This window comes from Lactuca sativa, mitochondrion (genome assembly GCF_002870075.4).
Source record: "Lactuca sativa cultivar Salinas mitochondrion, complete genome".
Taxonomy (NCBI): Eukaryota; Viridiplantae; Streptophyta; class Magnoliopsida; order Asterales; family Asteraceae; genus Lactuca; species Lactuca sativa.
The window spans coordinates 30,001-49,672 of NC_042756.1; the positions used below are offsets into that span (position 1 = coordinate 30,001).

The 19,672-nt window shown below is 44.4% G+C and overlaps 1 protein-coding gene across 1 annotated transcript, besides 1 other annotated feature.

The window, feature by feature from the left end:
* Window positions 1-4,683: part of a repeat region (first copy of large repeat M) that runs on past the window's edge.
* Window positions 4,684-6,437: 1,754 nt separating this feature from the next.
* On the forward strand, window positions 6,438-6,824 carry nad1 (NADH dehydrogenase subunit 1; one part of a trans-spliced gene, as the record gives it). Coding sequence (YP_009652409.1) covers window positions 6,438-6,824 — 387 coding nt within the window.
* Between the last annotated feature and the right edge of the window lie 12,848 nt (window positions 6,825-19,672).

Genomic DNA, 19,672 nt, shown 5'->3' on the forward strand with positions numbered 1-19,672 from the left:
AACTCAAAGCCAGTGTCTGAGCCAGCTGTCCTTAGTAGACTGGAAGCCAGATAAGGAAGTCTGGTCTAGCTCTCGAAAGTGGAAGGCAGAAAAAGGATAGCTGAAAGTGGGGAAAGTAGGGCTACTCACATTGATTTACAACCAAAAATCCTATCTTGAAAATGACATCTTCGTGAAATAGAGAAAGCCGCCCCGTCTCCAACTGAGGTCTTCTCGCCCGCTGCCAGGAAGATTCGATCCCAACGACCGCCTCGCAAGACCTCTGTACTTTTTTCTTGCCTTTCCTTATTTTCATTTCAGGAAATCCACTTCTTTACTAGAGAGAACTCGATTTGAAGCTTTCATTCCTCTTCGGGTGGTTTGCTTTCTCTTTATTTAGCTATTGAGCAAAAAGAGTTCGCTACCTTTCTGCGTCAATCTTGTTTTCGGGGGGTTCGTAAGCTGCAAGAAAGGAGAGAGAGGCAGGCTATCTCTTTTTTGAAGTCAGTGCTTGTATTTGGTCGTCCAGTTCTTCCGGGAGGAAAGGGGCATTCTTCACTCCTTCGCGACGCCTCTATGTACTACATAAGGGGCGGACTAAGGGCCCATTGGTTCTACCTTCTTTTCTTTGTCGGCGACAAGGGATCTCTCAACCCCCGCTAAGCATCCATAGCTAAATGGTTCAACATTTGAAGTTCTTTCCAAATGGTTCAACATTTGAAGTTCTTTCCTTGGTCTTCATTCAGTGAAAGGAGTGAAGCTTTCCGCAGCTGGAAAGCGGAGACCCACGAAGGCGAGATGATCCCAAAGCGAGAATGAAGCTAGAGCCATTACTTGACCAAGAACGTGAGAGGATTGAACACACCTTCCCCGGACCGGGTGGATACACTTTTTGACCCTTCCCAGGATTGAACTACGGGATCGATCTCTTATTTACCAAGATATGAAAGCCACGAGCCACTTTCTTTCGATGTGCTGTCATGATCACATTCTCAGTTTCGTACGAGATTCCCAGTTTAGCTTACGGGGTCAAAGTCTTCTTTGGACTTTTCCAATTCTATTTCTTTTTCATCAATCGGGGCGAGAGGGAGCTGCTTCGAGGAGGCGACACCCACTAGTTTTGTCCGGATCAAACTCTCCCCAAAGCAGGTAGGTGAGAAGGGCTCGGCTCCATGCAGGTCTTTCACCAACGGCTGGCACTGAATTAGCGCGATGCGAAAGAGTCCGGGCTTAGTCGGCGGGGATAAGATTCTATTCTCGGAGTCAGAACTACTCCTATGCAAGGCTGTCGTCTCATGCTACTAGGGCGGCTCCCTTCTCTTTAATCAATTAGGGGTGGTAGGCGCCTGTAAAGAAGATCGCTTCTATTACTACACAAGTCGATAAGTCCGAACTCTAACAACTTCAAGGACTAGGAAGGCCCCTTTTTACTCATCCGGATTTCCCTTTCATATAGGTGCTCCAGAAAGAAGATTGGATTCGACAAGAGTCTCAGCGAGAATAGGCAGCTTTAGCATCAAGCACATCATCATACCGACAGTCATCCGAACGAGAGTCTCCCATTTGAATTCCCTGAGCAAGCTCTCCTCTTCCACGTTGCTGGAAAGGGCTTAGCCGCCTTTGGACAAGGACCCTTGGACCATTTACCCGGCCTCTCTATCCAGCTTTTTTCCTTCAACGACTCTAAGAAATAATGGTCTCGAACATAGGGGAATTCAGATGAAAGCTCCGGTCCTTGAATGAACGACTTAGCCCCTTGCACACTAAGGTGCCTTAGCCTATCCATACACAGCCACACCCAAAGGGGAGCGCCTGCCCAACTATCCGATCTTGTTTTCCCTTTCCGGGTAGATCTTCTCATTGACAACAATAGGTATCGGCCATAACCAAAGAAATTCTTTTTCAAAGGAGGTAATTCGTTCGCTCCAAACACGACTTGCTTGTAATTTATCCTTCAATCCCAAAAAAGCAAGAATGAATGACCAAACCCGACCCAATTTCCTTATTTTCTTATTCCCGCCAGGCGCTGTTAAGCCCTTCACCTCCTTCTGATGATCATTCCACTTCTTCGCCGCGGGAACATCTCTCTACTTAAAAGAGGGAACGAAGGCCCCGACCAATCATCGTGAAGAGAACCAATAAGAGCCAAAGGAGGTGATGAAAAGACCTTCTCTCTGGCCCCCTTTTCTTGCAGCTTTCGGACTTGGCCGATCATGAAGAAGATCATCCTCGCTCGGTCACGGGTAGATAAATAAAGGAAAAAGCCTTCTCTGGAGCATGCTCATGACAAGATCCCGAACTCCTACTTTGAAGGTTGGCAGCTGCAAGACCCAAGTCAATGTCTTAAGCCGGGCCTTCGACGGCGGCATGGAAGAAAGAAAGTAGTTTTGTTCTAAAGTCGAGATTTTTAAACTATAGAAGACCATCTTCGCGAGAAAGGTCTCGATCCCTTCCCACCTTAGATCGAGCTGGCATGGCAGCCGGGGCTTCTTCCCCGGAAATCATTCCCATCCAGCCGGACTTTGAAAGTCGATCTAGCGGTGCCTTTCCCTATCGCCTTCTTTTTGATAGTCGTAAGCTAGAGCCCCTATGGTATGGTGGCATCAAAAGCTAACCATTAGGTTCGTATTGCCAATTTGAGTACTTTTTCCACTAAGCGAGAAGGGCCCTCAATCGGACGAGCGCAAATCACTCCTTTTCTCAAGTGGGAAAGACGCTTTGATATGGCTGGATCTACTACGCAAGTAGCATACTCGGATCAAGCAGCATCTCTTTTGGTTCAAAGCGAGTCCAGGAATATCTGACAGGTTGGGCGGACGGTCTCTCAAGCGATTCTTCCAATCTTTTGCATCTTGTGGTGAAGGGAAGCCCAGTTATTAGTAGCAAAAAGAGAAAGATGAAGGGCTTCGCTCCCAGGTTGATGGATCAAGAAATGAATGAAAGGTTGGAAGATCCTGCCCAGGGGGAGAAGTCTCAATGGGATGCATTTGCAGAGAGAAAGAGAGATGCCGCTGCTACCAAAGGTGCACCCCGACAAAGCTACACTGCCTGAGGAATCATCCCATTTTCTCATATGAAGTCTATCAGCGGTGCTATTTACTATTCTTTCTAGTTCTGACTTGGGAAGCTGATCTCGATCTCAAGAGAAGCGTGACGATCATTCAAAAGGAGAAGGATCGGACAAAAGAAGGTGGTGACGACGGCCCGGGTGGATAGGATGGGATTCTGACCTCCACACCTGGACGGAGTGGTGACTTTGAGAGGTAGAGAGATTTTAAGCCTAAGCAGAGATCTTTCTTCAAATTCTTGGTCTTGCAGGTTGGTGACCGATCAATCAGTCTCTACGACCGGATCCAGTCTGAGAGATGAGCTAGCTTTCTTTCGGGTGTGAGTGGAGCAGAATGAGTGTGAATTAAGGGTGTGATTGCTTTGATGGAAAGAGTAGCACTCCCGATAAATCGATATCCGGGGGAAAGAAATCCATATCCCTCTAATAGTAGCAGACTGCGAAGTTGAAAATCGAAGGGGAACCAGAAATCTTGATCCATGGTCCCCCGGCTTGAAGTTGAAGCAGACGTCCAGAGGTGCCTTTCTTGATGGAATGAAAGAAATGCCGACCTATAATTCCTGGTCATGAAGTGGAAAAGAAAGAAGTAGCATGGAAAGGAGGTGCGCTGGAAGTGGAAAGATTTTTTATTTCAAAATTTCGTATTAAGATGGATTTGATTTCAAGCCTTCTCTTTTCTTTGCTTTACAGAATTTATCTTTCTATCTATCAGTGAAGACTGAATTTAGGATTTGGCAATTATTGATGGAATTCCTTCCTTCTTTCTTGAAGTGACAGAATTCTTTATTTATTTCAGGAATTTCTTTCAGATATGACGGAATTGATATCGCCGTGAAATCTTTCTTTTTTTATTGCTTTCTTCTGACTCCTTACGTATACTTCACTCGTTGGGTTCGGCTGTCAGTTTCAAATCTTGAACCAGAATTGATCGATAGAAGTGCTTAAGCTGGAGGTGGAAGCATGAGTTCAGAGTTAGCATCGAAGGATGAAAAAAGACCCCCGGTTGAAGTGCCATCAAATCCAAAGGGCACATGTAGCCATGCCATGAAATACAAAGGGCTAGCCAACAAATGATAAGAAGGGCACGCACGTGAAGCAAGGGGATGGAGGGCAGCCGTCCGGCGATTGAGGACCGCACATATCAAAGATAAAGAATATGAAAACCGAGACTATTTAAGTAGAACTCGGATATACTGACCGGGAGGCCGAGTTGAAAGTAAGGCTTTAAGCGAATTAAGATAGACAATACAATAGATGCTATCTAACTAAGATTTTCAGTCTTAAGCTAATCAGTATTGGTAAGACGGGTACGTAGACGCACAAGAGAGGTTTTCTAGTCTTTTAATTGAATATAGGGGGCAGGGGAATCTAGTAAGAAAGAAAGAGAAAAAGGATAGAAGTCTTACAGGAATTCGATCCAGCCCCGGTTTGAGCATCTCCCTAGCCTACCTACTTTCGAAGCTATCCTTTTGTCTCTCTATCCTTGCTAACGAGAACCTGTGAGACGGCTAGTATACAAGAGTATTCACCACTAATATCTCAGGCACGGTTGTGCGAGATGCGTGAATCGCAATGCTAGTCGTAAGAGATCATTTCTAGTTTAGCAAGGAGAAGGAAGCAACCGGAGAGATCTTCTTTTAAGGACAGGAACGAGCGTAGACAGAGGAGAGAGTTAGAGTGACTCGTTAAAGACAAGAGAAGAAGCAGTCAACGGTTACCAGTTCCGTTAGCCGATTAGCAAGCGGTACCCGAGGAACAGGCTTAGTCAGAGATTCAAAGAGTTGGGTTAGCGATCCTCCTTAACAGAGTCGGGAAAGGGATAGATAAACAGAGTCGGGGTCATAGTACTGAGCCGGTTTAGTTAGACCTTACCTTTAATTTACTCTTTGTCTTTTAGCTAATGGTAATAGTTTCAAAGATAGACGTGTCACATAATCACAGAAATAAGGAAATAAAGTGAGTGAAGGAGTGACTCTCGGGGATAGGCACGACTGAACAGACTCAAATGCATAAGTATACTTTAGGAGTTCCTATGGAAAGACAATAAGGCGTCAACAGTGCCGTCTAGCGCCTTTTAGGCTTAGTCACGTCTCCCCAGATAAGGAAGCAAAGCCATAGCACGAGAGAGAAGGCGTTCCTTCGCCGTTTTATTTCGAGGAAGCGCTCAAGTCGAGACTATTATATGTCAATAGAGAAAGCGGATTCAGAAAGAAAGCGAGTCCTTTTAGTCTGTAATCTTGTAAAAGAGGGTTTCAACTAGACTACGGGTTGTTATTCTAGTAGACATAACCCGAAAGCCGCGCAAACCAGATCACTCTAGACTTTTTACACTTGCTCAATCTCTAAAGCTAATTCGGAAACTTTGGAATGGGAGTAAAGCCCGGCGAACCAATCTCGATAGTAAGCATTGGGCGGGCGATAGGGAGGACGGTCTCTGGATTTCTTTCTGCTGGCAAGGCATAAGAGCCGTTACCTATGGCCTGTGTGGTCTTGGAATTACCCAATGAATGTCTCCTAACGCCGCGACGGGGACCGGTAGAAGCAGACACAAATTGACTCACTACATGAACTGCATAAGCGGACGAATAGCAGTAATATATACCAGACCCTTATTACCTCCGTAGAAGTCACATTCTGGGGAGGCTCGGCTTCTACCCAGGGCAGAAGGTGGAGAAGGCTGGGCCGTAGCTACTATACTAGGATAAAAGTATGACCTCTTTAAGATCTGGGATAGATCTTTCCGATGATATCCATGGCCCACCCTCGAAATGGCCAAGGCTTTATAATCGGGTATAACTCGGAAGCCGGCTTGTGCTGGATTCCTGCATACCTCTGGCAGGCATCGCAGCTCTTAGCATGTGCTATGTAATCTGCAAGGACCGTAGGCCAGTAGTGGCCATGTCTCCGGATCTCTCGAATTTCCCTCAGCGCGCTCGATCTACCTATCTTTCTGAGTTTGATTGGTTTTCGCTCCAGCTGACCTTTCCATTTAATCACTGACAAAACCTACCTTTCCATTTTTCTTACCCTATGAGCTTTCAGCAAAGGACAGATTTCTTGGTCCATTGACATCGATCAACGAAATAGACCTCCTTCTTTCACTTTTGTCGTTGTCTTCCAATTCAAATAGCCCCATTAAGTGAGTGTTCCGCGAGAAAAGAGAGGCTGACATCTTTTCTTATCTATCTATTTTCGTAAATGAAGAAGATAAGTGAGAGCTTACTGACTGCATCTTCTAAGAAGGGCTTGGAAGAAGAAATAGAATCTCCTTTCTTTTTCGAGAAAAGGTCCCATCCTTCAATATCATGATTGGGTCGACCAGGCCAGATCATGAGTGAAATATCATGATCGGGTCGACTAGGCCAGATCATGAGTGAATAGAAAATAGAAAATGTACATAGCAGTTCCAGCTGAAATACTTGGAATAATTCTACCACTTCTACTAGGAGTAGCCTTTTTAGTGCTAGCTGAACGTAAAGTAATGGCTTTTGTGCAACGTCGAAAGGGTCCTGATGTAGTGGGATCATTTGGATTGTTACAACCTCTAGCAGATGGTTTTAAATTGATTATAAAAGAACCTATTTCACCAAGTAGTGCAAATTTCTCCCTTTTTAGAATGGCTCCAGTGGCTACATTTATGTTAAGTCTGGTCGCTCGGGCCGTTGTACCTTTTGATTATGGTATGGTATTGTCAGATCCGAACATAGGGCTACTTTATTTGTTTGCCATATCTTCGCTAGGTGTTTATGGAATTATTATAGCAGGTCGGTCTAGTAATTAGGGGGCGGCCGTTCGGTCGCCTATGATACTAGGACCAATAGGTCAAAAATGGGTTTGTGCCGCAGGTGTTGAACGATCCACTCTACACAGGTGTGGGCTTACAGGGCTCATAAAGCCTTTCATTCATCAATAGGGCCCTGGTCGGTCACTTTTATGGGCCGGGATCGATAAGTGGAATGGAAGTCATAAAAAAAATATCTTGATCTTCGCACCTCAGATCAAGAGGAAGGGTAGCTTGTCAAGCTGGCCTAAAATTTTAATTATTATTAATTATTATATATATAAATATATATAATTAATATATAAATAAAAACGTTGTCTTTTAACCGGCTGTTCTTCTTTGTCAACGCTACTAAGGACCTATAGGTTCGCAATAATTCAAATTGGTTATTTTAAAAAGAAAAGGCGCTATTTAGCCCTACATTAGTAGAAGTAAGCGGCTGAGTTAGCCTAGCCTACCCTAAAAGTGGTATAGTAGGGTATAGTAGGCGAGCGAGTTAGCGAAGACGCTTAGGCTAATAGAAAAGAGAGCGTCGGTGCGTAGCCTTCATTCTACTACGCTACGAAAAGGTTACGAAATCACTTAGCTCGACGTTAGGAGAGTCAAGGGGGAACGCCATACCTACATAGAAGAACCGCTGTTCGCTGACTTTCTAAGGTATAACCTTTCGCCCCCTACTGAAAAGGGGCAATTAGCTTTGCACCACTGATAGACTACTTAAGATTCAATTCAAAAGGCCCTACTTAGTTTCGCAAGCCTTTGTCATTGTCAGTCTACTAAGTAGGGCCTGAGGCCCCCTGTGAATCCGTAAATCTGAGGAGCATGCCGCAACAAAAGGATGGTCCCCTATGCATTTCATTCTTTCCGGAAGGGAAAAAAAGAAGTACCCCCCATCATAGTGAACCCCTCCTTGTGATCGGGATGAGGTAGATGCCTCCCAGCCGGGGGGCGGATCGAATCGGAGTTTCCTTAGGTAGCCACCGACCTACAGTTATCCTTAAACTTCCGTGCTTGGTGGAGAAGAAGCGAACAAAGGTACGCTCGCTTGCTGTCTTGTTCTCTGTCGCGAACTGGGATCGCTCGCCAGCTAGGTCAGATTGGAGCAACATTGTATGAGAACATATTACCCATATTCGGGGACAAGGGGCGAAACGACCTCTCGATCTACTTACTGCAGCCCAGGAAGAAAAACGTCGTCTAGGCGTTACCTGTTGCTCCGATCTCCCCTACGCCTAGGACGTTGTCTGGGCCCACCAAGAGCCATAGTTAGTTGCTGTTTCCATTTGGTAGTTTTTTTATCGTTGTTGATACCGGCAAGACCCAGCCAGATGATGTCTGCTGGTTGGTAGTGAGAGGACTCTTAGTACCTGCATACCCAAAAGGGGGCGCTGGTTCAAAAACAAGAATTTTTATCTTTCTTGCTCTCCCTTAGCAGCGGGAAAGGAGTCTATCTATCTGCCTAGCTTTGGTAGATTTCCCCCAACGCAATCCACAGAAATTCCACGAATCCCTTGGTGGATAAGTCCGACGACTCAGCAGCAGTGCGGAATTTTCTTTCTCGTCTGCTGGATCTGATCTATAGTTAGGGGGCAATACATACCAAAAGGTTCGAAGAAGGATAATGAGTGAAGATCTGCCCCAGCCAAGTCGTCGACCGCTGCGGTACCTGAACTGAATGCTCTGAGGTTGAAAGGCAAGTAGATAAGCAGATTCCTACCTGTATTTTTCTTGTCTCGATTCGTCCACTGCTGCTACTGATAATGGAAAAGGTTATTAAGTTTACTTCTTTGCCTTCTTGAAGGTGGTTGGGCATTAACCAACACAACAGTGAAACCCGGTCCAGCTTTCGCTCCCTCCGCTTCCTCAGGGCCCTCACTTCCTCACTCAACTCACTCAGACGCTCGCCTCACGTCACTTCGCTCGCCTTGGGAGGAAGGCTACTGACGGTAGCGAATCTCAGAATACGAAGAAGATCAGAAAGGCCATCATAAGAGCAAACAAGGCAATGGCTTCCGTGAGAGCAAAGCCTAAAATGGCATAACCAAACAATTTAGTATCCAATTCCGGACTCCGTGCTACTGAATGGATCAACGAACTGAATATCTTTCCAATTCCGACTGCTGCTCCAGCTAAAGCAATTGTAGCAGTTCCAGCACCGATTTGAAACCCTCCATAACATCTTTCAAAGTTTTCATTTCAGTCTATTAATTGGAAGCAGTATTTTTCTTCTTGAAAGCGAGTTAAGTGGCTCTGAGGGGCACGAACGGTATAACAATAAGTACTGATTCGACTAGCTCGAACGTGGGGAACGAATGCTTGAATGTGAACAAATAGCTGACTCTTGCAAGTTTGTGGCCAGCGATCACCCTCTAAGCTGCTTGATAACGAACTAAAGGGCTCGAAGCTATAGAAGCTCTACAAATAGCAGTTCTTATGAATTTATGGCACAGTTCTTTAAGCTGGGTAAAGGTAAAGTAAACAGTAAACAGCAAAGACTCCCTATATCGAACCCCATTTTTTGATATGCCTTAGTCTAAAGAGCTGGCTTAGTACATATCCATAAATATGTATTTTTGACTGCGGCATAGCTATCCCGTAGTTTTCCTTTTCATAAGATAAAGGATAGCCGTATAGGTATAGTATACGTAAGTTTACCTATATCTATGTATTTACCTTATATGCCTAAAATTGACAGATGAGTCGGGATCCTAATCTTACTATTACAATTAGAGGATCAGCTCTTATTTGCAATCTTCCTTAAAGAAAGTCTAAGGTAGTTGCAGGTCCATTTTACTTTTTTTATAATGTGCGGGATTCCTACTCTGAGTAGGCTTCTTCGTGCGTGCCATTCTAGGAGTCTTCATTTACTCCGGTATAAAAAGGGTTATATCAAGGTCAATAATTTCTTTCTGGTCCACCAATAATTTTTTTTTCAACTAAGGTTTATTTAAGTCCGCCACAGCATGCCTTTTCCGTCTATAGCGGATAGGTAATTTAGCTACCTCCGCAGCAACAATTGCTTCAGCGGGAGCTGTCGTCGTGGGATCCGTAATAGTGAGCATTGTAACTGATACCGGGAGTTTCATATCTAGTTTTTTCTGCTTACGAAATGCTTACGCTTACCAAAAGGACTAGGGCATCTTGTCAAAAGCAAAAGCGAGCGGTGACTCTATCGGAATCTATAAAACTCGACTGGAAGCGGGTGGAACCCACAATTGAATCTGTCCTGTCTAGAGGTCTACGCCCTTAACCACTGCGTGTTTACTGACACACTATCCCACCTTAGGGCAGCCCCCTTATTTCAAATAGAATACCTATCCTATTAGCTCTGAATAGCTCTGAAGCAGGAAAGATTCTTTGCTTTTCTACACTACATTCTGGACGGAAAGGAGATGGTTGTTGAACATCTTCCTAGGCCCCTTCCATTGTACTCTTCCCTTCTTCTTCCCCTCCGACCTGTGCTATCCATTCTGCATGCAGTATTATAATATTAGTAGGTCTTGGGTCTAGGAAATGCCAACAGAGAAGCAAGCCGAACCACCATAAGCGGATCCTGAGCATGAGTCAGTACGTCAACAATCATAAAAAAAAACCTCCATATAGCACATTTCCCGATATAAGGATTCTTTGTCAGGTCTTTCCAATGCCGGGGACAGCAGCAAACCACCTTTTTTATTCACAAATGATTGTGATTGTGGAGTTGAGGCAGGGAACGGTGCTAGACGACTCGGCGATTCTACCCTACCTTTTTCCCAGGATTTGATTGCTGCTTGACGAGAAAAAACCGCATGTTTGGCTCTATATTCAGCTTTTTGGCTTAGTAAGCTCTTCTTTCTCTTTCAGGCACTCTACCTCAGCAAAGGACGCGATGAAGGAGTCACCATCTGTCACATGGGTGATCAGGGCGGACATTGTTCTTTCGTCAGTGCAGTCAGATTGGATCTGAGGCAGAATGGATAGATAGAGTCTGGTTTCGCCAGGCGCTCCTGTCCCTTTCCCGAGAGGATGGCTCCCCCCTTGGGCTAACTCAATGACCCCACCCACTTATCGTTCCTACCCGACCTTACTTCTGAAGGCGAATAACTCATTATCGATAAGAGAAATTCGTGATCCGAGCATTAAGATAGAGTAAAGCACACAAGCAACTAAGACAGAAGGAACTGGAACAAGGTTTACTCAACTCATCTCGACACGCATCTTGACTCAACTAGACTCGTGACAACCTATATAAAAAATTTTTAGGTTATTTAATGAAAAGAAATTATCTGATTCATTGAACGCTATCTCTTCGCCTGCGGTGCCACTTGTCGTTCAGGAAGTAAATTTCCTTTTCGGGGGAAGATAGTTTGAGCTTCCTTTCCCTTTTGCCTCGAATGACTGCTTTAAAGTCAATTGTGATAGAGCTCTTTGAAAGGAGGTTAAGGCATCTGGATTAGGTGTAGGACTAAGGGACTGAATTGGCACCATCTTTTCAGCTATGTCAAAGAGTCATTTCCACGCCACGGATGCTGGAGTTGTCTAAGCCTGGGCTGTCTACTATGGAATGAAGCTAGCATTGGAAGCTTTCTTTTACCGAATAGATGTGGAGACAGGCAGTGCAATGTGGGAGCCGTGCTCCAACAAGACCCGAGCCTAGCATTGGACACATTGTGGATGATATTCAAGCTAGAATTTATTCTTTTTAAGTTTCTAATTGAATGCGGATACTCATAAGAATGGTAAGAGGGTGGCACATCAATTAGCTAAACTATCCATTTAATCATCAGGGATGGGGAAAATATGGTTATAGGAGATTCCGGAATCTAATAAGCAGTCCTTCTGTGTAAAGTTAGCTAGTGTGGATTCGCGGAAACTCTTAATATTATCGGGCACAACAAACAACCAGAAGCCATATCTTTCGTCGCTTGCTGCCAAACAACCTATTGCTATTGACAAGAGTCGGTCAATGCCATTCAATGTCCAGCCAATAACCAATTGAGGAAGCAAGCCGAATCCTTATATACGAGAGAATAAAGGGATCATAGCGGTGAAGGAGGACGACCGGAGAGAGGAGCTTACGAAAATAAGCTACTAAAAGCGACGAGGGCAGCATGTCTTTACTGGGGAAAGCTGCCAAATCATTCATATTATCGGAAGCTCTTGTCAAAGGATTTTACCTCTGTTGGACCTAAAGCTTTCAAATCGGAACCTGAAAGGTAAGGCGCGTTGGTTAAGTATCTCATTCCACAAAAGTTGCACAAATCTCTTAAGACATGAGAATAGGAAGGCGTATACCTTACGTACTTTTTATTAGCCGGTGTGTTGATGATCCTCGTGTTATAATTTCTATCTATTAGTTGATGATCGAGCTCTTTATGATTGAATGAAGTGAAAGATCAAACTCAAAGGGCTCTCCCTTTATCGTCATCGTCGCTATCATAGTTGCTATCATCGTCGCTAAAGCTCCTCCACTTTCCTCCTTCCTTTGCTAACGCTCCTCCCTTTGACCAAAAACACAAAAGACGGTGCATGAGGGAGAGAAAGATGTTGCTCTCATACCAGATGCTTTGAGCAAACTAGCCTATCTCTCGGCAGGATGGTGTGCCCAAACTGTCATTTCATTCGAGGCGGGATCGGAGTAAGGGGCGAAGTCTCGAGCATCGGTACTCGCAGCCTTTAGGTTTAGGTAATCGTCAGATTTCCAAAGCCGACAGGCCTTCACGCCCCGACCCTCAGATGCGGGGTTCACTGAGCAAAGGAGTCGGCAGATGTTACATTTTTTTAGACTCCACCTTCGCGAAACTACTAAAGAGAAGGCTAACAGTCTTTAGCGCAGCTTATTAGGGATTTCCCAACGGAAAGGCTTTGTCGAACCCTCTTACGTTAACCTACCTTCTTGCCAGCGAAATAAAATTTGAGGTCGCGCATTCAATGACTGCTCTAGAGCCGACTTATTCGGGCATTTCCAACGCTGTGAATAGAAAGAGATTTTTACCCTTCTCTCTCCCCATATCTGTCTGTTTCGACCAAGCGAATAAAGCCGGTGGCTGCTGCTCTACTATATAAGTACCGTGCGTGAGGAAAGGATCTCGCGTGGTAAAGCATCTCGACGCTCAATAGCCGTAGTTGACTATAGACCTTCACGAGTTACTTGTCATCACCCGGAAATCACAAATCTTTACCAAGTGCCAGAGATTGGTTTGGAACTTTCTTGAAGCATCAAGCCTGGCATCCCAAAGCCAGCGTAGTCCAGGCGAACTCAATAATCCGATTTTCAAAACTGTGCCCAGCCAGCCTATCCCAGATCGGGCACTTATCAACGATCGACGTGACATGAGTCAAAAGACAAGGCTTCTAGTTCCAAGCGCTTGCCCTCATGCCTGGTAAGGTCCTCCAAGGAAGAGGCACGAGCTAATCTTTTACTGGATGAAGGCCGGGGCGGTATAAAGGATAGGCTAGTCCAGCTAGATTCTCTCAAGCTAAAAGGGTAGTTTACCCGCATTGGCATTTGTAACAAAAAGAAAGACTTTGAAACCAGTTAAGACTTCAATGATTTATTTCTATATACAAAAAAGTAGGTGATAAATAAAAAGAAAGACTTACAGTATGAACTGTAAGAAAGGTTTAAACTATTGATTTATCCCGCCTAAAGAAAGAAATTATAACACGAGGAAGAAAGCCTACGGACAGCCTAATCTTCATCTCTAGAGGTTTGGAAGGAGATGTCTATGCAGTGACTGGAGTTCAAGAAGGAAGGACATTCTATTAAAGTAAAAGGAAGGGAAGCAAGATCATAAAGGCCAATGTCAGGTCTTTCTCGCCAACTCGGATTCGGATAGTTGATTCCCGATTGGTTAAGCTGTTGACATCCAAAGGAAGATGTGACATTAGAATCTTCCGTGGCAGAAGCCTATGGATAGAGATCACCTTCTCCGCTCTACGCTGACTTGGTCAAGGTACTAAAATAAAGTAAAGAAGATCATTGAAATCAGTGCCGTCTTCTCGGGTCAGAATTAAGGGAAGATAATTACTGAAGCTGGCTGGCTTGAAATTGAAAGAAAGGTCGCTTCAAGAAGCTATGCCGGATCCTTTCGTTGTTCTCTCGCTCCTCTCTCGGGACTGTAAATGGATTAGAAACCTTTGGCATTACATTCAAACTTGAAACAAGGCATGTGTAACCGAGTCAGGGTCGTAGCGATAGGACTAGTAAAGTCAAGCCTTACCTTACTCTTGCAAGTCTTTTCGTGTGCTTTGTTGTTCTCAGATGCTACATAACGGCTCCTATAGCAGAATAACCGCTATTAGTACGAATCCCCTGCTAGTATGCCTTCCTTTCGTACCGATCGTCACTGTCTTTCCTTGATGACTCAAATCAATAAGACAAAGAGTTACTAATAGCTGTAGTTAGGGCCTTTGCCAAAGAAGAAAGACTAACTTCTCCGATTTCTGTTCTAGAGCCGAGAGAAGAATGCACACTGCCTATCCTGCTTGAAGATTGCGAGATTTGCATTTGCAATAGCAAGACTCTTATATTAAAGTAAAGATATTGGTTGTGTTTGTTTTGTTTGATAAGTCTCTCCTTACTAGACTCGTGACCCAGGAACTCCCCCTTAAGGTGCATTCATGGTGAGTAAGCCGAGTCCCTTTTTTTGGATAATCCTTCAGTGCACTATCAAGTAGTCGATCAAACAATCCCTTTATGACTCCGCTTTCTGAGTCGTCCACTAATTCAACTAGATCAAGGCGTCTGAGTATAAGTTAACAATCCTAAGAACGTTCTAAATTCTTGATTTAGAAATTCCGTCAATCAATGGCTAGTCAAACTAAGAAAGAAAGCCAGAACCTCCATGACTAGGACAAAAAAAGACGAATGGAATCCTTGCCTTTTGCCTCTATGGCCATCCAACCCTCTCAAGAAGACCATTAGTTAGAGTACTTTCTTTCTTTGTAGTTATCAGGCATGTGAAGATACAATCAACTTAGAAGGAAAGTTGCTGTTGCTCAACTTTAGAGCACCATCTCACCATGTCATAAGCTTTCCAGATGTCAGTCCAGTGCCAATTCAAAAGAAACGCTCTTGGCCGATTAGTTGGCTTAAAACGGCCGATATGAGCTGAGATATCGGTCCTATGAATCTGTTCCCGAGGGTCGAGCTGCGTTAAGCTCTTATTCTCCGATTCTGTTAACGCCGTCAACGCGAACTGCCGATGCGGCTTCTGACTATGCTTTCTGCGGTCTTCGTTTCGACTCTTCCGCTGTGAAAAGAATAGGTTGTTCTCAGGTGTAAAGGAAGAGCTGCTAGTAACAAGTGAGGGAAGGAACCCCAAGGAAAGAAGAAATCAAAGCTCTCTAGCCGGGATATCAAGATTCACGTGCGAAGGGACAAGCGAAAGGCTTCCTGGTATAAGAAAGAAAGTAGAGCTAGGCAAGGTCTTCTGTGAGTGAACGAGATGAGGATCGAGGCAGTTAAGTTCCACCAGGGTAGGTGCTTTCTTCGCGAGTATGTCTGTTGATGGCGCAGTGTCCTATCTGCTCAAGGAAAGCTGCCCAACTCAATGTGTTACGCATTAGCGGCATTTGCTACATAATCCGCATCTGTTGTCAGATATTTTACTATAAGGTAAGTGAGGACTTCTTCCAAGAACGGATTCTTCTTAATCTTAATTAAGTTGATTTGTTGCTGCTGATTTCAATAGCCAAGTCAAGCTTTCCAGCAGGCGAGACAGATGCCGATTCTACCTCTGTCAACTACCTCTTTATTTTATATTTTGATCACTCTTTTTTCCATCAACGATTGCCACGTGAAAGCTCTAAGTCAAGAAGTCAAGCCAGCAAGAAAGTCCGAAAGTGAGAAGGTACGGTTTCATCATCCTAAGCTACCTCACCTCACTAAGTCCAGTCTATGCGCCCTTAGCCCAAGGATAGAGACAGGGCTAATGCTTTGGTCATACTAGATGACGAGGCTTACCGAACTACCTTTGCCGTAACTCAGAGAGAGAAGGCCGCTCAAGCAGAATCCGAATACGACTCTCGCTAAACAAGAGCTCTTTACTGCTAAGCTGATCACAACTTCATATTCAACAACAGCAAGAAGACGACTCTAGCCCGCTGAAAGCTTTGAACATTCGCTTTTCTCGGGTTCCTAGCCCAAAGGTTCTAGGGTTCGAGAGAGAAATTCCTACTATAAGGAAGGGAAGAAGGTAATCCAATTAGTAGAATGCTGCTTTCTATCGGTTGTTCACATTCAAGCATGAGTTAGTTCAGAGTCGGCAAGGGGAATCAGAGAAAGGGCAGTTTAGTCAACAATCATGACCATGGGAACATTTGTTCGCTTTATAGGTACCCCCGAATCTACTAGTCATCGCCTTTGAGCTGGGAAAAGCATTTACCTGGAGTCGGCTATTCCTGATTCAGCAAAGGAAAGAAGCCTTGATCCCAAGACTAGCTGCGTCTTTTTCGACTAGTGAGTTGTTGCCTAGCCTTGGTCACTGAACTCGGTCACTGAAAGACCTTTCGAGTCGAACTATAGTGGATAAAATAGCTGCTTATTCTTCTTAAACGGATCCATCTTCTTTCGCTCCTAAATCAAGAAAAAAGCTTTTGTCGGCTCTGAGGCTGAGGAAAGCCGCTGACCAAAACCTAGCGTTCGCACCCCTTTCGAAGCGGAATAAAGGGAAAAGTGAGTTGCAAGTCGAGAAAGAGAGAGAGAACTGCCTAAAAGGAGAAGTAAAAAAAGGAGTCCTCGTAAAGCCTAAGGTAAGGAAGGCTGTTCACCAGGTAAGGCCTCCCATCCGGTCGAGAAGAAAGGGATTCCTTTGAAAGAAAGGGGAGTATACGAAGCGAAAAGGGAAGGTGGGAGGGGGTAAGGTAAAGTTGAGATAGGATCGTAAACCGCCACCCTTCCGCATCCGGTTGAGCCGATTGATCGAATGGCCTCATCAACAATAAGGTGGACTTCAATTGACGCGATAAGGTGTTAGAAGCACCCTGACGGGCCAGGGTATGCCGATGGTTGGAGGGCTACTTAACATCATTCTCTAATAAATCAGCCCCATGAGATCATCCCGTTGCACCCCTCACGCAACGTTAGAGGGCTGGGTCCCCTCCCAAGTCAAGTTATAAGGTAAGCGCTGTGCTAAGTTTAGAAGTCCGTCTATGTCGATTCAGTTGCAGTTATTCGCCTTTCTTGCGAGCCAGAAGTTTGAGTTGTTTTCCTTTCATTCACCCTCTCCCGCTATCCTAAGCCTTTCTTTCGTCCTGCCATTCTTTCTGCTAGCTATCTAGTGGGAGAAAAAAGAGAAGCCCCTCCTGTTGGCGTGCTATAAAATTGAATTTGAGTGATAGGCCAATGCTAAGTGTTCCATGTCGTTGGATAGTCGGTTCGAGGGCAAGGAAGGAAGTTCTCATTTTTAAGCCTGCGAGCTAGTAATTCCTCTCCTCGATAAAATGGGCATACCTTTAGATTTCCTTCGCTTCGTAAAGTAAACGACAATGGAAAGAGTGAAAAAAAGAGTGGAAGTTGCCCCTCCTAGGGTTCCAATTTTAGTTTTAGGTTACATTGGAGTCTCTTACTAGTCCATTTCTAATCCCTTTTAGCCAGTTTCCTTCTATCCCATTGAAGCAGTTGTACCAATTGCAACAGTCTTAAGGCCATTAGTTGGAGTGCTAAGTGCTGCTTTGGCAGTCGAGTTTTTTCTTACATCCAGTGCTACATCTAGAGGTCCAGTCCCCTAGGTCATTTGATATCTCTAGTCTGAGTTCCGTTCAACAAGCCAGTTCTGTTAGATCGCTTACAGTCCCCGTAGTGTCCAGTAGCTGTCTCTTTTTCTTACCTTAACCTTAGGCAAGCGAAAGACAGAGGCTTGAAATCAAAGTTAAGATATCTCCATCCGGTGGGAGTTGCTATCCATATAGTTCCATGGCAGTTCTACTTGCAGCCATTGATAGTTCTCTTGCATCCGCTTTCAATCCAGCAGAGTAAGGGGCAAAAGGATCTGACGCAAGTTGGAGGATCGACAGAAAGCTAGGGTTTTTCTTCTCCCTTATTATCCTTTTCTAAGGAACTAAGGAGTTAACGATATCTCGCTTAAGGATATATCTAGCCAAGCGATTCACCTGATCCAGACACGCCAATAGGCGGGTTTGAAGATAGTAAGTAAGAGTAGTGGCATTCTCATCAAAAGGATAAGTAAGTTCGCAATCCAGTGATAAAGTGAAAAAAGGTGCTTTTTTCTGCGCATATTCCCTGGTGAGGATATGCATATAATATTTTAGGTATTAGAGTGCATCAAGATTATAGGTTACAGTTTCTAATCTATAGGATTGATTCTGGCTTCTGTAGGACTACTAACTAGATTATGCTTTCTCTCCGGGCCTTTGCTAAAAACGTTGGAAGGAAATCTGTGCGAAGGCTTTCTGTGGGTAAGGCAAAGGTAGATGTAATATTGCGATATGTGTCTTACCTTGGTAATTCCTTTATTTACCTAGTGGGTCTAACTTTATGTCTAAGGAAGAGGATAATCGCCCTAAAGAGCCTGCCTAGTCCTTCTCGAATCCTGAGAGTTCTGTTCCATTTCGTAAGCGAGTGTTCAGTGTGAAGTACTTCCATTCGCCCCTCCTCCAATTGCGGACTCCTTGTCAGAAGAGTTATCAAGCGCAAGGGAAAAGACTAGCAAGCCAATTACAGTCTTAAGGGTTGGTGTTCGAATTCTCTTCTCATTGGATCCAGTTGGAATTGTAGTTCTCTTTGCTGTTGTGCCAAGCGAGGGAGTTCTTTGATAACTCTACCAAGAATTAGGGTGCAGGCAAGTTTACTCGCTTCTCCTCGAATTGCATAAGAAAGATGGTTCTGGAGATAAATCCTACCCGCAAGCATTTGCTTATAGAATGGTGGAGGGAGGAAGAGGTAGCAATACATTCCGCCTGATGCTTGATCACTGCATTCGTGATATATCAAATGAGCTCTCCGATCTATGATGAAGAGTTCCTGTAGATAGGATCATATTTCTTTCTAGTCCTAAGCATTTTAATTGGACCTTTCTCCTTGACTTAAGTTTTGGAATATTTTCATCCGGGATTGGAACGACCTATGTTGTAACGGAGGAGAGAAGGTGAACCAGCTTCCTTTGGTCGCCTCTCCCGTCTGGTCGAGTAGCTTTCGCTCCTTCCTACTTACTTTATTATAATATAAGCGGGTGGCCTATTGGGAGCTTTTTAGTCATAGTGGGAGCTTTCGGAAATAACTTTGCAGGTCAAGATCATAGGAAGAGGGAAGAACAAGGGAGAAGATCTTTTTGAAAAGAAGACGATTCCAAAAGAAACTCAAAACGGAGAATAGGATGCCTTAAAGGTAAATAAGAAAGATCATAAATAAAAAAGAAAGAAAATAGCTGCCTAGCCCGCGGGAAACAGAAGGTTAGGTTAGGAAGGGAGAAAGGATATTTACCAAGACTACTGAAATAGCACAGATTCGGCTTGGGAGTTCTCACTCGGGCTACTAATCTCCTCTTCTCCTACTCATAAGAACCAGAACAGGCACTCGTAATCGTCCCTAACCTCTGTCTCTAACCTATTCCTTTTCCTCTGTCCTTTTACCCTTTGAACAGCAAGCCGGAACTGGATTACATTTCAATAGAGAAAGCTATCAATGGTCACATTGAGACGGGAACAGATGGGAAGTTCGCCCTCCAGTTCTATTCCTTTGGATGAGACGGCGGTGAGCAATCGATAGAGAGCAAGGGATGCTAGCGCTCTTCTACTCATATTCCTTGCTTCAGTTGGTTCAGGAAGCTTTGGCATCGAGACGCATTACGATAGCTATAGCTAGGCCGGGTGGGATTCTCTCTCTATCTAATGGTTATGAAAAA